Source organism: Buteo buteo, chromosome 11, assembly GCF_964188355.1.
Source record: "Buteo buteo chromosome 11, bButBut1.hap1.1, whole genome shotgun sequence".
Lineage (NCBI taxonomy): Eukaryota > Metazoa > Chordata > Aves > Accipitriformes > Accipitridae > Buteo > Buteo buteo.
This window is the reverse complement of record NC_134181.1, coordinates 18,191,621-18,211,492: the sequence shown is the minus strand read 5'-3', so window position 1 is coordinate 18,211,492 and position 19,872 is coordinate 18,191,621. Positions and strand designations below refer to the sequence as shown.

The 19,872-nt window shown below is 36.5% G+C and overlaps 1 protein-coding gene across 12 annotated transcripts in view; it reads right to left on the bottom strand.

The window, feature by feature from the left end:
• The window catches only part of CHD9 (chromodomain helicase DNA binding protein 9), a 101,607-nt gene that overhangs the window by 45,333 nt on the left and 36,402 nt on the right, over nucleotides 1-19,872 (bottom strand). For 10 of the 12 annotated variants that reach the window (XR_012652214.1, XM_075040233.1, XM_075040234.1 and 7 more), the window contains 2 exons: nucleotides 12,377-12,714; nucleotides 2,309-2,420 (listed from right to left, as the gene is read on the bottom strand). Coding sequence is in view for 11 of the 12 variants with exons in the window: in XM_075040233.1 (XP_074896334.1) it covers nucleotides 2,309-2,420; nucleotides 12,377-12,714 (450 nt within the window). In the remaining variant the exon portion in view is untranslated. The other 2 variants (XM_075040238.1, XM_075040239.1) reach the window with 2 other exon arrangements.

The window sequence follows — 19,872 nt, the reverse complement described above, 5'->3', positions numbered from 1 at the left end:
TGGTATCTGGTAAAAGACCTAGCTATATTTTAACAACTACATTATTTTTAGTAAAGTAGAGTAGTAACACTACATATACAATAAAAGTCAAAGAATGGGCATCACCATTCCTCTGGAGAAGCTGGGACAGTTCATATATGAAACTACTCAATCAGCTTTCCACAATAGTGTAGCCAGATTAGCTATTCTTCAATCAAAAGTGAGTGTGTGCAGGTGGGGTTTTAGCACAGAAAGAAACTTCAGATTTAAACAAACACACTGAAGTGACATAAAACATCACATTATAGTTAAATCAACAATAGTTTGCTGACAGAAGTAGAATTTTTTTTTAAATGCCAGCTAACAGAAGCAATGCAAAATGATGTATGAACTAGGAAAAGAAGGATTAAGAACCAGGTTCCAGTTTTACTCATTAAGTACATGTTGAATTTTTCAAACTCTAAGGAGGCATTAACTAGCATTTTCAAGCCTTCTCACTATGTCTTTTCTTAAAGTATGAAGTGATTAACAAAACATCAACATACATATGCTGTCCAACATATTGATATATAACCTGAGTTGTTTGAAAAAACCTTTTTATTTCCCTGAGCTGAGAAGCATGGTCATAAACAAATGCTCTAAGGCACGAAATAAAGTAGTACCACACACTTTTCCAAGAAATAAATCAATGTATTTAAGGAAGATGCTTGCTGTGAAACTTAAGCATACAAAATGAATTAGGGGGAAAAAAAACCAAAACAACCCAACCAAAAAACCCTAAACTTTTCCCCTTTCTTTCCCTCTTAGAAATAGAGTTATTTGCAATAGTAAAAGAAAATGAAAATGTTGGGAACTAAAGAAAGAATGAATTAACGAAGTAAAGCAACTTAAGTCTTTCCTGTTACGCTTCTCCCAAACTCCTTTGAAGACAGACAGGGCAGTGCTGTGAAATTCAGCAGTGTAATTATTTTCTATCCCACGTCACCCCTTATTATCTCGACCCTCTGTTCCCTTCACACCATGCAATTTGATGATACTCCCTGTCTATCCACACTAGAATTGAAGATGACCCTTGTTGTACTAGGAATCAAAAATCCAAAAATCAAAAGCAATTGAGAAAAAAGAAATTATCTTCAGTCTTTTTTATTATACTTGTTGGACTACAAATTTATACCCATCTGATTACAGAACACTGTTAATAAGTTAAAGTGCTTTGGAACCACCAAACCTGCTTTCACCTCCTTCAGTGTACTAAATGGACTTTCTATACCAAGACAAATTCCCTGAGAATTAAATAATTTCATATTCCTTTCCAGGTAACCTTTACGTAAGACAAGTTCTCTCTTAAGTTAACAAAAGCAAAAACAAACAAACAAACAAATCATTCTGGGAATGGTTTCTGATCCTTTTTTGTCCCCCAGCATTATCATCTGTGAAATACTAAAGGTCAACTCAGTATCTCATAATTGTTTTCTGACATTGTCATCAAATAATGCAATTAATTTTTACTCAACACCACTTTTGAATATTGATTTCATCTCTGTGGATGAAGTTGCCACGGGATAAAAACCTGTGCATTTCCAGGATATAACCTTACTTTTAATGGAGCTTACCCTAAAGCAAGAAAGTTAGAATTCTGTTACTAACATAGGCATAAATAGGATATAATCTCTTACAAGCAGTTCATACTTCTTTGTGCCTAAGTTTCGTAAACAAGTAGCTATGCTACTATTACAACAGGGCAATCTATGAAAAAATTGCAGAAGGAAGGGAGATATTCCCAGAGGGAATGACTCTACAACTTCAACTCTTTATCTGGCACTTCCTTCAGAAGTATTCCACAAGCAACTAGAGCCTATCGGCATATTGGCGAGTGCTCCCTTCAGATCCAACACTAAAAGAAACCAATCCTTCAGTTTCTACAGAAGCAGAGCTCAGGAAGACAGTAAAGTTTGAAACAAGGCTTTTAAATGTTCTCAAGAAGCCAGTTTCACTGATAAACGTCCCTTCTATTAGGCAATCTGCATTCTCCTGACGAAGTCAGCCAAAGTAAGGATCAGGTCTAACTGCCAGCTGAATGGATGAGCACTTAGTCTCAAATCTATGGACAGATACAAGGGCACTGATGTCCCATTACAGAAAGGGGACTCTAACCTGTAGGATTTTCTGACTTTCAACTGTGAAAAGTAACTGATAGTGTAAGGTTCCACCTATGAAAGTGAAAAAGCAACTGTCACTGTGTCCAAAAACTTTTTGGAGAAAGCGGAAAAAATACCTGTAGAAATAACAACACTTACAAATTTTAAAGGGAAAAATTCTGACTACTTACCTGTGAGTCTTCATCTTTCAGTGGCCGCTGTGGAGTCTGCTTAGCATCAGACAATTCATCTGAAGATTCATTTTTTCTTTTCTGCTTCTTACCCAGTGTGATGATTAGCTTTCTGTTAAAAAAAAAAACAACCAACAACTAAGTGAATGCCATATACTAGTCTACTTAACTTCAAGACTAAAAATAACACCACAGCCACTAGCAATTCCCATATTCTTTTTAATATAAAACTCAGAAAGCACCACTGTCTGAAAAAAATGAAAAATATGTCTCAAAACTAAAAGCTACAACTTTACAGTAGACAGTACTTTCTGCTACTGTTACCGAGTTTCTCTACAGGCAAGCAGTTACCTTACTATCAGAAACTCCTCTGTATCATACGTATTTTAAATCTATGAGTAAGAGACATGCAAAATCCAACACTTTAACTGACAGTGGTAAACTATACAAGTCAGCATAAATACCATCTGAAGATGACAACAGTAAATGATTTACCATAAACAATTTATCATTGCAAAATATATACTCTCTTATTTTTATTCAAAAAAATTAGCTATGGACAACAATCTAAAATCATTCAAAGCTGTCTGACATGCAAAACTTGTATGCTTAAATAAGTCATTCAATAGTAAAAAAGGGGGAATTGCATGAATCCTTTTTGCCCTTTAAAAAAAAAAGTAAAAAAAAAAAGTAAAAAAAAAAAGAAACTGTATTCAAAACCCAGTAGTTTTATCTGTAAGGAAATCTCAGAACTCACAGAGTATGTTAAGAATCAACATTGTGCTGAATATGTTAGTTAAACTCTAATGAAAAAGCACCAATTATTTCTTTGTTCAGATTAGATGTTACACTGTAAATTATGATACCAATTAATCTGATCTGTTTTTAACTAAAAAGCGTCAAAATATTTATTTTTTCATATTTGAAATGTGCCAAATACTCCTCTTAAAATATGTTTTCAGTGGCATAATTGCAGAGTGATGACAAACTACCCAATAAAATCACAGATCAAGAGCTGTCCTAAAATATACATTTTATATCATATCTAATAATCAGATCTGTGTAACAGAAAATGAAGTAACTTTTCCAGCATACAAGACTCTTCTGCCATTTTATGGCACAAATGAAAGCCAAGACTTTAGTCTTTATACAGACTAAACAAGTTATTATACACCAAAGTGGCATCAAATATATTGGCCACCTGAAAAACCACTGATGTAAAGGTAGTGGTTCAAACACTTGTATCTCATTTGCTTCTCTTTGCATGTGTACAAATAAGAGAACTATCACGTATTTACTACACCCAAACTAACAGTCCACAGAGAAAATGAAAATCTTAAGTTACCAAAACATTATGAATAGTTGAAGCAACATGACCTACAAAAGATTACAGGCATATTTTAAGAAGCAATGAACATTTTAATTGGTTTTCAATATTTAATCACTAGGTATGTTCAGTGGAAAGGTTAAAAAAAAAAAAAAGGCATTTTCCACTCCCATATTTTTTACTTCTAGTATGAACTAAATGGCACTGGCGAATGAATGCTGAAATTAAGCTGCAGTAAGCATAATCACGTATCTGCTTGTTCACAGAGCTGCTTGTTCAACAGTAAATTCTGGTCCTCAAGTCCTTGCTTTTCATTAGGTGTTCTCAGTTTAATTATTACTTAGAAAACATGTTTCATAACTGCAGGAAATAATTTCAACAACTAACACACTGATTTTCCTACTGTCTTCAAGAGTAGTTCGGGGGTTTCTTTCCCCTCGCTTTTCCATCTTTGATTAGGATTCTTTTTCTGTATTTGTCCAGTACAACTCTTTCTGGTGACCGACTTGGATAAACCACTTTTTCCATTTTTATCTCACTTTGTTTCATAGAATTTATGTGCTACATTAGCACTTGTCAGCTAATATGTCAAGTTACCCAATATATTCCAATGTGATGCAAACAAGGGACACTCTGATTGAACTTCTGAGCTTGTTCTTAAATGAAGTTTTGGATGCTAAAAATTAACATGGGTTTAAAATGAAATCTGATAAACTTATGAGTGAGAATTTCTTGGAAGACCAATAAATTAATGAAACAGTACGTATCCCACAAAGTTCCTGGATTGCATCTTTGGAGTTTGGGAAATATTAAGAAGTATCATGTATGTTTTCCCTGCTCTTAAATTCTTCCCATTGCATCTGCTTCTGGTCATTGCCAGAGAGATGATACTAGGCTAGATGAAACTCTGGTCTCAGCTGGGTAGGCACTCTTCTAAACTTTGACCATATGTCATTAAGTGCAACAAGCTGTGCTGATCTGTACCTGTCCCTTGCTTATCTTTTCATTGAAATAACTGGACATAGTGCATATTCAATTCAGTGAACTCACATGATGTAATTTGTAAATTATTATTTTTTTGACCAATAAATAAGATCCAAAGTCTTCTCTTTGATTTGGAGCAAATGCATTAAAGGCCTGATGCATATATGGCACGTAGAAATGACTGTGAATGTAAAAAACATTTTGCTTTTTAAATGAACAACAAGACTACTAACAACAAATAAAAATAACTAAAAGTTCTTTCATCAAATAAGTGTTGACGGGTAAGTCAAGCTGGAAGGGGTCTCTGGAGGACATATGGTCCCTACTCAAAGCCAACTTCAGAGCTCTTATTTTGCTCAGTCCGGTCCAGTTCAGTTCTGCTTACCTCCAAGGCTGACATCTCTCTGGGCAACCTATTCCAAATTTTGATCCTCTTTTGTGAAAAGGTAGATTAAAATGCTTCATAAATGCATGTTGCTACATTAAGCATTTGTATGCATGCAAACATATAGTTCATCCTCATTTCATGCACTACTGCCTAATATTTTAGGCTCGGGTTCCTTCTGGATTCAAGAAGCACGATACTAAGAAAGGCCATGACTATTTTACTACGGGTTGTAGTGGTATCCATTGAATAGCAGGGAATTTTAAGGACGTTCTGGTTTAGAACATGGCTTGTTTTGTGATTAGACTGCTCTAGCTACATCTTTCCTTCCACAGTTTCCTCTCCTCTGTAATTGTAATCGCCCCTCGTGTTCACCTCTTGCTCTGCCTCTGCAGTCTCATACAATGTTGTGTTTCTCCTTCAGCTTTTGTGTCTTATCTCGATCTTGTACTCCCTACACCCAGCACTTTTCTTCACATGCATCTCCCTGGAATTTTCTCAACATCTTCTCTCCATGTTGCAGATCAGAATGTTTCCTCCTCTATATGGATACGGTGCCAATGCAAAGAATAAATGCACAGCCTCACTGCTTTCTGATCCAGTGCCCAGAAGCACAATGCTCCTTGCTATCAAATGTTACTGAACGACAGTATGGTGCTAAAGTCACGCATTTCTATTCGTAAAAATGCAATCTGCTCCTATTTTGGCCAAAAACTTCTAAAAAATCTGCTATGTGAAAACAATGATTTTCCAAAGCTTGTAAACTGGATCAATTCTGTGAAAATTTTTCATTGAGAGCACAAATTCTCTTGCCAGTTTATAAAATTTCTGCATGAAAGCATAAAGATCCTTGGCTAAAATCCCTTTTCCCACCCAGATACAAACTGTTCTGAACAGAAACTATCTATTCCATTTCTCTGAAAATGAAACAGCACACTGTAGACACAGAATAAATAATATCAGCAGACTCCATTCCCATTTCATTTTCCCTTGCCTTTTTAAATTCGAAGTGTATCTTATTACATAACATCTAGAAATACTTCCTTCTTAACTACAAACTAAAGATGTTGAGAAACTTAAACCAATGGAAAAGTTTAAATAAAAAGAAGCCATCTCATGAGCCATTATTACTTCTGATCCTTAGCACAAGACTCCTAACATGGTTTAGATCCACAAAACTAAAAGACAAAGTATCCGCAGGAGCACCAGGAATCACTATTTGACGAGCATTGCACCTTTATTCTTATAAATTAAGAACCAGTAAGAATCTGCTCCATTGCCCTTCTGTTTGATAGCAGAGAATGTGATGGAAGAGTTGTCAGCACTTCGAACAGCTTTAAAGTTAAAAAGAACAGTTTTCAAAGCCTTCCAAATAGTGAACATGACAAACTATTAAAGATGAAAGAAAACAGCAAATACATATTATGAATGTAAGAAACAGTAAGTATTGCTGGCCTTCAATACATGCCTTTAATACACCACTTAACTTCAATTTTCCCAAAACAGAGAAGCACTGAGTAACTAATAATTAGTGTCCAAAGCCACCCCTCAAAATATTTTAATTTGTAGTCAAAGTACTTTGTTGTATTACTAGCAATGAAACTACTATGTTATCAACAGTATTAGTATTTATCAATACAAACTTAGCTAAAAATCTTATCTATTAGCAAAATACAAAGCAGATACTTCCTTGACAAGATGCGCATCCTCTTAGAATGAGGGTTAAATTGGTGATATAAAAACAGTTGCTCTTACCCTTTTAGCATGTTTAATATATAATACTAACACACTAATATTAGCTATTGTCTCCCTTTCCAGTTATATTTCAAATTAATAACTTTTGGATTGTGCACAGATTTTTAAGAGACTCCTATAGTACTGGAACCAACAGCTATTTCAAGCTCATACAACATTAGAATAATAATGCAAGAGAACAAACAAATGTGTAGTTATTTATTTGATAAGACCACACTATTTTGCATTCATGTATTTTGCATTCGAAACTTAAGATTATGTCACTTAGACCCAACTTATGCATCAAAATAAGAATCTGGGAGCAGAGAAAACTTCACCAAGGAGCCACAGCTCAGTGCATCTCAGAACAATGATCGAATTTGGAATTTGTGTGCCATTCCTAATCATGACAGAAGTAGTTTATGATCTAACAGATAGAATGGAACAAAAAGATTCAGTGAGCATCTCTTCCCTTTGAGAATAGATCTATCAGCTAACATTTGCCTGACTTAAAACACAAAAGACAACTCACAATGTCTGCCTTCTGGGAAATTCACTTCAGGTTCTATGCATTTAAACTTAAATGATACAGGATCAGTGTAACAAGTGAATGGCTTCCTCTCCAACCCCCTCCCCATGTCTCCTGTTGCTTAGTTAACAAAGGTTTCAAACCATCTTTACAGTATCATATCAACAAGCAATCATATAAAAATTTTCTGTCAGGGTCTTGAATCCTAAAAATGCTCTGTCTTGTAAACAGTAGATGTGAAACCTACTTCAAGGCAACAAGGACATTTACTCATTTGAGTCGTGAACTGGATCATATAGGACTTGTTGGATTCATTATGACATAATTTAAGGTTGAATAAAAAAAATAATCCACCATTGTTCTTTTAGCATATGAAACAATACAGCCATTTCTGATAACAGGAAACAGTTTTGAACTTATGGGTTACCACCCTGAATAGAACTTCTGTAAATAGAATTCTTCGGATTTGGGGATTTATTTATTTTGAAACTATACAGTGATAAAAAAAAAAAAAATTCCTAAATGCAGTCTACTGATATTGTCCTTTACACCACCAATGCAGAGCTGCTGCTTTTCATCAGCGTCATAATATTTAATTTTATGTTTGAGTAGGTGGGAATACACTGAGAGCTATAAAACCTGAATGTCAATCTAATTTTTTGAACAACAGAATGTTCACAAATTCATAATTCCTCTATCCTTCATATGAAGAAGTGGTAAGTAGTAGACTTTTTAGTTTAAATATGCATCACTTGAAATAGAAGTAGAATTGTAATGAGTTAGAAAAAGCTTATAAGTGGAAACAAGTTCTATGCAAAAATACTAACGGTTTAAATAGATTCTTAAACATCAATGCACCTTGGTAAATAGACAGGATATGAAAAAGGGTTCTACAGTCCTCAGAAAAGTTGTAAAATAAGTTAATTTTAAATAATTAACTTGATCAATAATCAATGCATAAAGCAAACCGGTTACTTAATTTGGTAACACTAAATATATTATACATGCATTCTTCTACTTCCAATAATTTCTTACAATGTTCTTGGTAATAAAAGAATTCAGTTATTTATCTTCACCAATGCTGAATGGCATAGAAACTTTACTAATTACTGAATCTAGTTCTAAGCATTTGACTGAAATTAACAGGTGTTATTTCTTTGACTTCAACAGGTCAGAGGATCAAAAACCTTACTCCACACCTTTAGAAAGGAACTGCAGCCTACCTAGAAAGTAACTGCTAGTAATTTATAACTATCAATGATAAATTGGAGAGAATCATGCTACATTTTTTTTTCTGTACATGTAAATCACAGAGGAGTCACTAAGGAAAATGTAAACAGTTAACATGAAGCCCCCAAACACATACCAATTCTGTTTAACTAGCAAGGAAGAGGAAAAAAAAAAAAGACTGCTTAAAAATCATCCTGTCCCCTAAATCAAGACCCAGTAGTTAAAACTCATCTTGATCCTAGATGAGGGCTATTCATTTCAGTAAAAGCTGTATTGTGTTACATTCAAAAGCATGCCTGGTTTTTTTTTTTTTGTGTTTTTTTTTTTTGTTTGTTTGTTTTGTTTTTTGTTTGGTTTTTTTTGTTTGGTTGGTTTTTTTTAAACTGATGGCTACCAGGCAATTTTATCAAGGTCTGCTCTACAACTTGTGTTCCAGCTCCAGCTCTACCAAATCAGCAACGCAGAGTATATAATTTTCACAGATGGACAATTGTATAACTCTGCAAATCCTCCTCAAGAGCAGTACAGGACATGCTACACAGGATATACTACACAGACAGGACCCCTGTAAGATTCCAGCAAAGTTTATGATCACAACCTAAATAAGAGTTTGCTGTTTGAGTGATGGACTATAGAAGGTACAATTGTGCTTATATTGGATAGGCTATGTTTGATGCTAGCAGAGATGTGGAAAATAAAATTAAAACCATTCTCCAAACACTTCTCAAAAAAAAAAAAACTCAATTTATTTGTTAGTAGTTTTTGCTCTTTCACCTCTATACTAGCCTGCAAATCAAACAGGAGTCACCTGAAACATGCATCTGACTTTGGATCCTCTCGAACACATATAACTCCACACCACCTCCAGGACTGGTCTGGCTCTCAAAATCCAATCTGAATCAACATATTTAACAGTTACTGCAATTTAAATGTGTCTGCTATAGAAAACACTGAGTGGAAAGAAAGATACTCATCTCGGATGGACATATAGTCAAACTCCTTCTAAAAAGGAAAGACAGATGCACCCAAACAAATTCTCTGCTACTGTTAAAAATACATACTTAGCTTATTCTTTTTTACTGTGGACCTTTATTGGCTGTGAGGTTTCACTCATGATTTCATTGCTTGTAGCAGAACTACAGTTGATAATACTTTGTAACAGTTGGAAATTGTTTATCTTTTTAATCATGAGGGACTTTTTACTGTCTTTGGGTTTTCTTTCCTGCTTAAATGCAAGCAAACTATTTTTTTGAAGTTTTTCTCCTTATCGAGTAAAAAAGAAAACAAAATAGTAACTTTTCTTTTCCTTCCAATTTTAAACAGATCTCAAAAATCCTTATTTCCAAGAGAAAACCAGAAGTTTTCATAGAATTGAGGTCCTCCCTTCCCCTTCTTGCCCAGTAAAACCCCTGTCTTCTAAAGGTATTATTTTAGCATGGTAAAATTTTCTCCCAAGATTCAGTCAGAGTTTGTTTTATTTTAAGATAAATGAGAAAACCAATGTAGCAACTGACACATTTCAAACCCCAATCCTACTTTGATGTAAGAATGATTTCCAGGATGTGCTTAGATTTGTTAAGAAATATTTTCTTAAGAATGTAAGATAGGAATAAACCTTTAGAAGAGTTGTTTAGCCTTCTAAAACCCTTATTAGGTATTGGATTTAATTTTGTTCTTCTCCGAATAAAACAAATTCTATTAATCACAAAATTTTTTTAACCACATTTGAAAAAGACTAGTATAGCCATTCTACAGTAAATATTCTTCTTATGTAAGATCAATAGCTACATTTGCATAGAAAACAGAGTCTGGTAAGATTACTTTGTAAAAAAATCTTCTTGAAATTACTGCTCTTCAAAACCATTGTAGTATATTCTTTGCTAACAGTTAATATCTTATGTATTTATATAAATAATATGAAGTAGTGGTAACACAACGTAACACATGAGGCTGGATTGAAAAAAGTGAAATATGTGCATGCCTCAAAGCATTTGACTTACTGCTGTCCACCAAAATACATAGAAATTCTGTAAAATGTGTAATATGTGGCTCTAGAAGACTCTCTTCACTACTCTTTAGCAGGATGTGACTGCTAAATCTTTAGGTATGCGTCTCACGTAGTTAAAGCAATACCTGGCAGCATCATTAAGTTAACAGAGTGCTACTGGGCCATTAGCTGATTGAACTAGTAAATAAAGGGGAGGTAAACCTTCACAGCTCAATGTAAAATTATGAAAAGTTGACCACACTTAATTAAATGGGAGTCTCTCTACCAGCTTCAGTGTACTTTGGGTCAAGCACAAATATCATGGTTAAAACCATAGTCTGAGAAATGTCCGTGTCTCAACTGTTGCTGTCTCATGAAACCTTTAAAACTGATCCTAACTAATGTGCACAGCTAAGCGTTTCATGAAGACAGAAACCTGAATGCAGAGGTATAAATCAAAGGTAACAGTTTATTTCATTTTTCTGATTAAAACCAGTAAAAATATTATGAGAACTATGTAGTATATCATAAGGATGATATTTTGGCAGGTTTTGTAATTATCTGAAAGAACAAATAAAAAGCACACTAAAGGGAATTCACATAAAGCTTCAGGAAACTGACACTAGTTAAACAACAGTGTGTAAGTTTTCTCATTAGACAAACCCACAAAATGTCTGTTATAGAACATAAGTAAATTCAGAAACATGAAAGTGAAATTCAGCTTTGGAAGTACACATCCAAAATCCCACTATAAACAAGATGGAGAAAAGAAGAAAAGGAAGTACTGTACAGTGCACTACGGAGTATTATGAGCAGTATTCACATGCCAATCCATAACCAGAAGAGAAAGAAATTAAAGACCATGAAAGTTCACGTTAAGAATCAAGTTGAGTTTAGAGCAGTAACCTTTATACTATAGGATAGCTTCAAAAAGGAAGAGGTTTACTCTGAACCTGTAAGAAAAGCACTGATCTCTAGAAAAAAAAAAAAAAAGAAAATGCAAACAAACGGGCTGATTAAAAGAACATTCACTTCTGCTCCATATAAATGAGAATATACATATGTATATGAGACATTTTAATTTGGAGAGATATGCCAGTTAATATTTCTGTTACCAAAAAGAGCATGGATTTAAAAAATAAAAGTCAGACTGTAGCTAAGTCCCGACTGACATACTTACCATTGGAAATTACACACTTTCCTTTAAAAATATACAGAACTAGGTTAGCTCTAGAGTCAGAAGATGTGCCACCTACTGAATCCCTTAGAGAGTTCTAACATCTAATGTCTTTTGAAAACTCCTTACCCCAAGGTATCCACCCAGCTTGACCCAGCTGAGTCTGCAAAATTTTTAAGAGGGCAGATTGGAATTGGTATGACTGAAGACTACAAAGTGCTTAGAATACTAATTTTCCAAATATGCACTTCACTTTTGATACATACTGTATCTGTAAGAATATTCACTTGCTACAAGTTCATTAAGCTTCCAGTTTCTCTCTATACAGTTTATCATGCACACTGTATTAAAGATACATGCCAAAATTGATAAAGACAGCATTTATAGTATCAGATAAACTTAATTTGGAGTCGGAACTGATTACAACACTAGATGAAAGATATTTTGGTCTTGTCTAAGCTTCAAAGTAAATATAGAATATTTTAGAATATGAATTTAAGATAATTCCTTTCAAAAGGACAGTCCTAAAATGATTTTATCTAAAGAGAAAACAGAGCATTCTTTTTCCTGAATGAGAGAGTCCACACATGGACTTAATCAGGAAGAATTTCGTGTAGGCAGTGGAGGAAAACATTTTATTATCAGTAAGCAGTATTCGTTTTAATCAAGGATTTACAGTCTGAGAAGAAGTAAGATGGCATTTTAATCTACTTACCCAATTTTTGCTTTCTCTTTAATTTTGGATGAGGAACCAGTTTTCGGTTTTTTGCTCTCCTTGTCCTTTGGTTTGGATTTAACTTTTCTACCTTTCTTTTCCTCTTTTCCTTCAGCTGAAACACTGGGGAAGTTTTCAGGACTCATTACTCGTGGAATGTTTCTCTCTCCTCTCTCTTTTGCTTTTGCAATCGCTTCAGATATTATGCGATTTGCCTTCTCTTGTTTACTTTCCGAGTCTGCTTTTTTCTTCTGCTTCTTCTCAGACATTGCCCTCACCTGGGTATTCTGCAACTTAGTATATGATCCTGAACCATCAGTCTTCTTTGAGGAAGGAGGCTGTAGCCAGAAACAAAAGTAAATAAAATCACCTTATTTTAAGAATATAAACGTTTCGGGAAAGAAGAAGTGCAAATGTTTTTATCTGGAGATGCATTTTAAAAAAAACATTAAGCTGTCAGGGGCTCATACAGACAAAAAAAAAAAAGAAAGAAGGAATTCTGTTTATACCACAGAATGGCGTGGGCTTCAGAACAACTACATCAATTATGGGTTTTAAACAACGAATCCACATACTGCAAATCAGTAAAAAAATGTCTTGCTAAAATTCTCTCAGCCTTCTTTCCACCTCTGTAGTTAGAGACACCAATCCTTAACCTTTCCAGCATTTCCATGCATTTGACACACACTTCCAACGAATGTTCTCATAAAACCTGAAAAAGCACAGAACTCCCGAAAGTTAACAGCATCAGTATTTTGCCTTTGGTAAGATACCAGGACCCAGTTACCTTAAAGCAGACGAAAGACCTACAAGGCTAACTTCGTGCTAAACAGAACAGATGCTCGAACAAAATCAAGATTAAAAAAACAAACAAAGGATAAACCCAAGACTAAAATTAAACAGCTTTATATTCATAAAAAGATCAGACAGCAGTATTTATCGAGATCAACAGAAGGTCAGTGCCTGAGTTAGAAAACGTAACTTGCTTTTATTTTCAGGTTTTTAATCACCATTTCATCGACGCAGAACTGTTTACGCTACGAATGCAATATTCCGGTTATCAGCCTCTCCTTAAACAGGCTAGGAGACATGTTGTTGCTTTCCTCCCCTCCCCCCTTCCCCTTTGAGGAATGGAAAGAATTTCCTATTCAAACAGACAAAAAACCCAGCAGATAACAGTTACGTTACGTTCTCACCCGTAAATGCGCCTCTGCCTACAGCATGAAGAAAAGCCACCAGGAATTTCCGAACACATTTTCTGGCCAAATCCAGTGCACTTCACTGGATACGTTTTCAATACGTGCCTCAGCCAAGGCTGAACAGCAGCGCTGCAGCACCGGGAAGGAGGCAGGGTTCGGGATCGCTCTCCAAAATGCCACCTTAAGGCCTACAGGCTATAACAAATAACCAAGACCCGAGAAAACAGCAACAAGCTCAAGATGGCGATGCAGCACGGCTCCCGCAGCAGCAGCCAGTAATAAGGAAGGTTATTCAATCCCATTAGCCTTTTAGCCCAAAGAACCCCTCCTCCTCCCACTCATTCAGGCTTTCACTTACCCTTCCTCTTGGCCTCTTCACTGAAGACATTTTTGGCGTCAGACAAAGGCTTGCCCTCCGCTTTTTCAGCACCCCAGGCAGTGCTCAAGAGAAAAGCATTGAAAGAAGATTGCTAAATGGCCTATTTAGCGAGCCGCAGCCAAGATATGCACAACCCTCCACAAACACACGTTGTGATTTATCACCATATTCCCCCCTCGGCAAGCACCCATCCGCTGGTCCTGGGGCTCAGGTACGGCGAGGGCTGCTCGCCTCCCCTCCAGAGCGGGCTTTCGGCAACAGCTGGAAGCAGCCAGCCAGATTCCAACAAAGCACAGAAAGAAATGAATGCACAAAGCATCAAAATGCATCAGCATGAATATTAGAGATGTCGTTAAAAATACTGACTCCTTCTGCGGAAGTAGGCCAGCAGATGGTGCTACCCGTTATTATTCCATTAGGCTCTGCAGTTTAACCCCCAACGGGCTGCTCTTCCCCACATGTGGTACGGGCATTAACCCTCACCGCCCCGCCCGCCCCCGGTACTGCCGCCAGGGGTTTGTCGCTTCGAGGGAAAACCGTGGGAACGGGGCGTTTTCCTCTGTCTTAAGAGCCCACTGCGACTCCGCGGTTCCACTTCTCTCAGCGAAACGGGGCCGGGGGACGGCACGGGGGGACAGGAACTGAAATCTGAGTCTGCGGCCTCAAACGTATTTTGCTTTCCGAGATACTGTTTTGGTTTGGGTTTGAACCCCCCCCCCATTGAACTCATTACTGTAAGCCAGCAGCTACAGACTTCCCTGCTTCCTTCAGAAAATGGAAGAACACCTTAACTCGATTTTACCCCTCCGCCCCCCGCCCAGACCGGGGGACGCTCTGCGGCGGCGACCTCCTCGATGACTGGGGACACGACTCCTCTTCGTCCCGCGGTGGGTTTAAAGTGCTATTTTAAAAGATCAGACAAGTTTTTAAGCACGTATTGTCAACATATCAAATAAAACCAAAAAGGAGATATGGTCGGAAAGGTTATTAAAAAACCCAAGCGGCTCGTGACAACATAGCTCTGTCCTAGCAATACCCTGTGGTCTCAGAAGCCCATTAAAGAAGAATAAAGAAAGATCGAGATTTCATTTGTTCTGCTCAATATATATTTATACTTCTATTTTGTGATACATATTTTTTTCCATAGAAAATTTAAAATATTCCAAGGGTTTTGAGATTGTTAAGATTAGGCCTTACGCTTTATCAGAATTTCAATTCCATTTAGGATTAATTTCAAAATGAAGTTCATTGTCCATTGAAAACACCAGTGGTTCCAATACATTAAATGGATTCTTTTCTTAACACCACCACCACTTAAATTCAAAGATATTTCTCTAAATATGCAGCTTAATCACGAGGACAAATATTAAATTTTAGTTTTACTTTTGAGAACTCTAGCCAAGATGCTTCTACATTACAGCTGCAGCATCTATAACAAGTTGCAGTGATTTATCTTTTAAGGATTATTATTTCATAACTTTGTGAAATGCTAATTAACATACTATTTTGCGTTTTGAGATCAGCTAAACAGAAAAACATTCCTAATGTACTCTTGGTATAATTTCAGCTCTAACGCTACTAAAGCCAGTACAGTTAGAAGATTTTTAAAACCAACTGGTACATTCTTGAACATTCCTGGGCCAGAAACAAACAAACAAACAAAAAATGCCTAATAATTAAGTGGGCAATATAGAAATGGTGGCTTCTTCATAATTCTTTTGCAATCATCTTCCTAGATATTTTATTCCTTTAAAATGAAGTTTCTTACGCTACATTTCCTCAGAGCTCAAAGCTGCCTCCCAAAGTTATTCCTCAACAGCTTTCACTACTTCTTTACTGTAGAATTCTGAGTATGCTGGACGAGGCTACTCTGTGTTTTGATTCCTCAGGCTGACACTCTGCTGCTTACTCTACACTATTGCTTCTGTCTCCTGCACCGCACAAACAGTAAGCTACTTGTTAGAAAACCGAGAACATATTTTTTTAATTTTGCTATGACATTTCTAACCATATGGAAATGACATTCATGAAGATGCAGGAAGGCACCAGCCAGCCATTCTAAGCTAAATAAAGCTGTAATGAAACCTTCATCAAGGAAGTCACCATTGTCACAAAAACCAAAACTGGGAAGCAACGCAAGTGTTTTGAGATGAGAAGAACCAGAAACACGCTTGCACTAGAGAGGACAGTATCTGCATGTACTTCACAACCAAAGCAACAAAAATCATCTAATTCAGCAGAGGTCTTTTATTCTGATAATATAGGCTATAAAATAATTAAACAGTTATAAATCATCATGCACACTGAAAACAATTTCTAAAGCTACACAACACCTACAACAAAAAGGACAAAGCCTTTTGCCAAGCCAAAAATACCACCACCACTCCCCACTAAGCAGGGATGCAGATCAAGCATCCTAAAGGAGCATATCCTTTCACCAACAGCTTACAAACCTATTCCATCTATCAGCATTAAGAAAGAAACTCCTAAACGACAAACGTATAGCAGAAGGTGGAAAGGAAAACCCTGAGGCAGCCACGTAGTTAAAACCTGAAGATTTTATTTGGAAAGCTATGTTTTTACTTTACATGGTTACAAAGATAATCATCCAAATATAACTGAATGTAAACCAGTGCAATGTTGTCTTGAGTCTGCTCAGAGAGAGCTCCAGGGTATCTGCTGCTGCTAATAGCTTTGCCAAGCAGCAGCAGAGTGCAATGAACAAGCCTCCTGTCAGTTCCCTGCTGCTCCCAGCAATCCTGTGGGCAGCAGGGAAATTGGCAGGAATCATGTCAAATTCATGCTACTGCTGCTGCCTGCAAAAGCCATTAACAGCAGCAGGTATAGGCCACACTGCTGTTCACACGGAAGAGCTAGCCCTAAAAAATACTAAAGGTGGAACAGATAAGACAACAGCTATAGACTTCCCCACATATGCCCAGATTCACAGAAGCCAGGGGAGCATCTTCTCAGCAGTATTCAAAAGAATTTGACATGCTGTCTTGCAGGAGTAGAAGGTACACTACACACGTCTGAATGGTATCTTAAACAGACTAATGTAAAAGCAAGTAAGTTACCAGACAATATCGAGAGACAGACTCATGACAGCAGTCTTCCCAATAGCTACTTACTACAGCAGTACTCTGCTCAGTAGGCTTTTCATAGACATTTCTCCCATGTTTTGTTGTGGGTTGCGTAGGACATGCATTTGAAGACCTTCACTGGTGTAACAGTACTTACCACAGCAAAGACATATCACTGCCCTCAACACTTATAGACACTTTTTTTTCCCCTTGAAGGCCTAACCCCATTTTAATTTGCTCCACAACAAATTGTCTTCACTTCCTCTGCATGTCACTACTAAGGAAGCCCCAAGAGGAAGGTAAGTTTAATACAGAAAAAACTTCTGTCTCCTAGAAAAAACTCCCAAATCCTGCCTTATCTCTTCCGTAAGTAAAACATTGCTTCTACTGTAAGAACACCTTTCTTAGAGTAGGTATGGCCATTCATGATAGAGGAGTATTACTTTCAATTCTGTGTGTGCACAGAATCTTTAAGATTAACTATCTCTCCTGGGTTCCATCCATTCTTGATATAATCTAAGGACTGGTAATGCCTTTCCCTGCAATTTTAATGAGTCACACATTCATGATTTAATTATGAAAAGCACTTTTTAAAAATAATGATTTTCACTTGTGGATCTACTCACCCAAACTCTAGCTACTACTAAGAACTAAATTATGACCCTAACTAGTCTAACAATAGAAAGCTAAGGTTTACATTTGCAATGCCTTGAATGATTCTTTTACTTCTACTGGTAGTAGCACACACCTGCAAGAAGGTGCATGCTAAGTACCGTATGCCTTGAAAGCGTAACAAGTCCTTGCTAGTCTACCAGGTCCTTAGGAAAATCAAGATGACCTTGACATCAATTGCACTGAAAGGAGCTAAAATTAGCCACCTGGAAACCTGATCTTCATGCATTACCACATCATCTTTGTCCAAGTTTATTACTAAATAAGGAATCCCTTTGTTCATGTCACGTCACCAAAACAGTATCAAAATCACAACCATAATACCAATAAATTAATCACATAACTAATGATAATCAATAGTTCGTGGTTTTTGTCCAAATTAGCTTCTCACTTTTTCACATTATAATCACATCAAAATTTGAAAACTGCAATTGCTTTTAAGCTGCTACAGTGAAAAATCTTAAAAGAATATCCATTCATCATCTGAGTTATAAAATTATATTTTGGAATGCAAATTTGGAAAAAAAAAAGAAAAAAGCATGAGCTCAACGCAGTGACTTCTGAATTCCATTCTAGCACTCTGAACTTTTTTCCTCCAGAACAGTCTGCATGAATAACTCTTTTAGTGATTTTTTTTTAATGGTGGTTTTATAATCAAAAAGTATATCTATTAAAAAAAAAAAAGATATGAGCTCACACCCTCGACAAAGTCAATCTGTAGAAGATTCCTTACAATATGTGCGTCACCCCACGTGCATGCAGAAAGCAATCTCCTTTGCTGAATAGCAATCCCAACAAAAGAAGCGGTTTTCGTTAGATGATAAAGATTTCCATGGTTAATTGAGCTACTTCTGCACAACTGATGGGAATATCACCTAAACATGCAACAGGGTTCCTTTTCTCCAGAAAAGTGCCCTTTTCCCCCGCTTCAGAGTTCCTTCAGAAGTGCTTTTTATTTTCTTGTTCAACAGTTGCTCCACACCATCTGCTGGGATTGCTCTACAAAGCCAAGAGCACTGGCAAATGAAGATCCATGGGGTTCTATCATTTTTTCCATTCTCTTTGGTGCATATATGGAACTAAGCCAGTCAATGAAGCATTCCAAATTGTGGTTCTTTCTAGTAAAACTCTTCCTTCTTTTTCTTGCTTATTATCACTAATGAATGTCTCGGTGTTTAAGGGATACAGAATCTCAAGACATATATTTGTGAAACCTAACCCAAATTAAAATAGATGTGTTACAGATAGATTTAAAAAAAGGAAAAAGATATGGGGCAGGAGGGGAGTTTTACCTCTTCCATCTTCCATATTTGTTATCTGTAATTTTGATAAATGAATGGCTAGCAACTACAGCTATGTGGCCAGGCAATGGTTTTTATCTGCACAAGTCACTTCAGAACGTTAATACCTCAACAAGGCATTTAACACCAAGATTATGACCAAAGTTTAAATTAAGGAAAAATTAAAACATTAATGTAAAGGTCAGCAACCTTAAACTAGTCATGTTTCTAAGACGAAACATGCACCTGCTTTGCATGTCACACTCTCTACATAGGGTATCGTTCCTCATCTAAATAGTACAGAACCCAGTAATATCACTGATCATGTTTCACCACTTCTATAGCTAAGATACCATAGTTGTGATTAGTAGCAGCTTCTTAACCAGTAAGCCTCTGACTTACCATATCATTCGTTGGGAGAAAAAGCAAGCCACTGTCCAATGTAACCAGATGCTGCTAACCTGGGCATGCTGCAAAGGCAGCATTGGATATTACAGAATGAATCTACAGCACACATAAGCTTCCATTTGGAAGATTTTGTTTGAAGACAGTTTTTTTGGCCTCAGTGCCAAACACAGTTAGATTGTTTTTCTGAATATTTAGTAGTGGTATAAAAACTGTGTGCAACTTTCACTGTAATTCTTAAAGGAGGTACTATGTAATGGAGCATATTAAATTGCCAGAAAATGAAAGAAATTGAAAACTTCATCCTGCTTGTCTGCCAAGCTACTGCATTGGATACGTGTCAGTTTTCAGTGGCTCAGTGTTCTGTGCGCATCATGTACCCACTTCTCTTTGGTTTGAGTCTGTAATGGTGAACACAGGTATTTGGAAAATGGCACACAGTACCAACAAAACCCACTGCCTCAGCAAAATTTCTCAG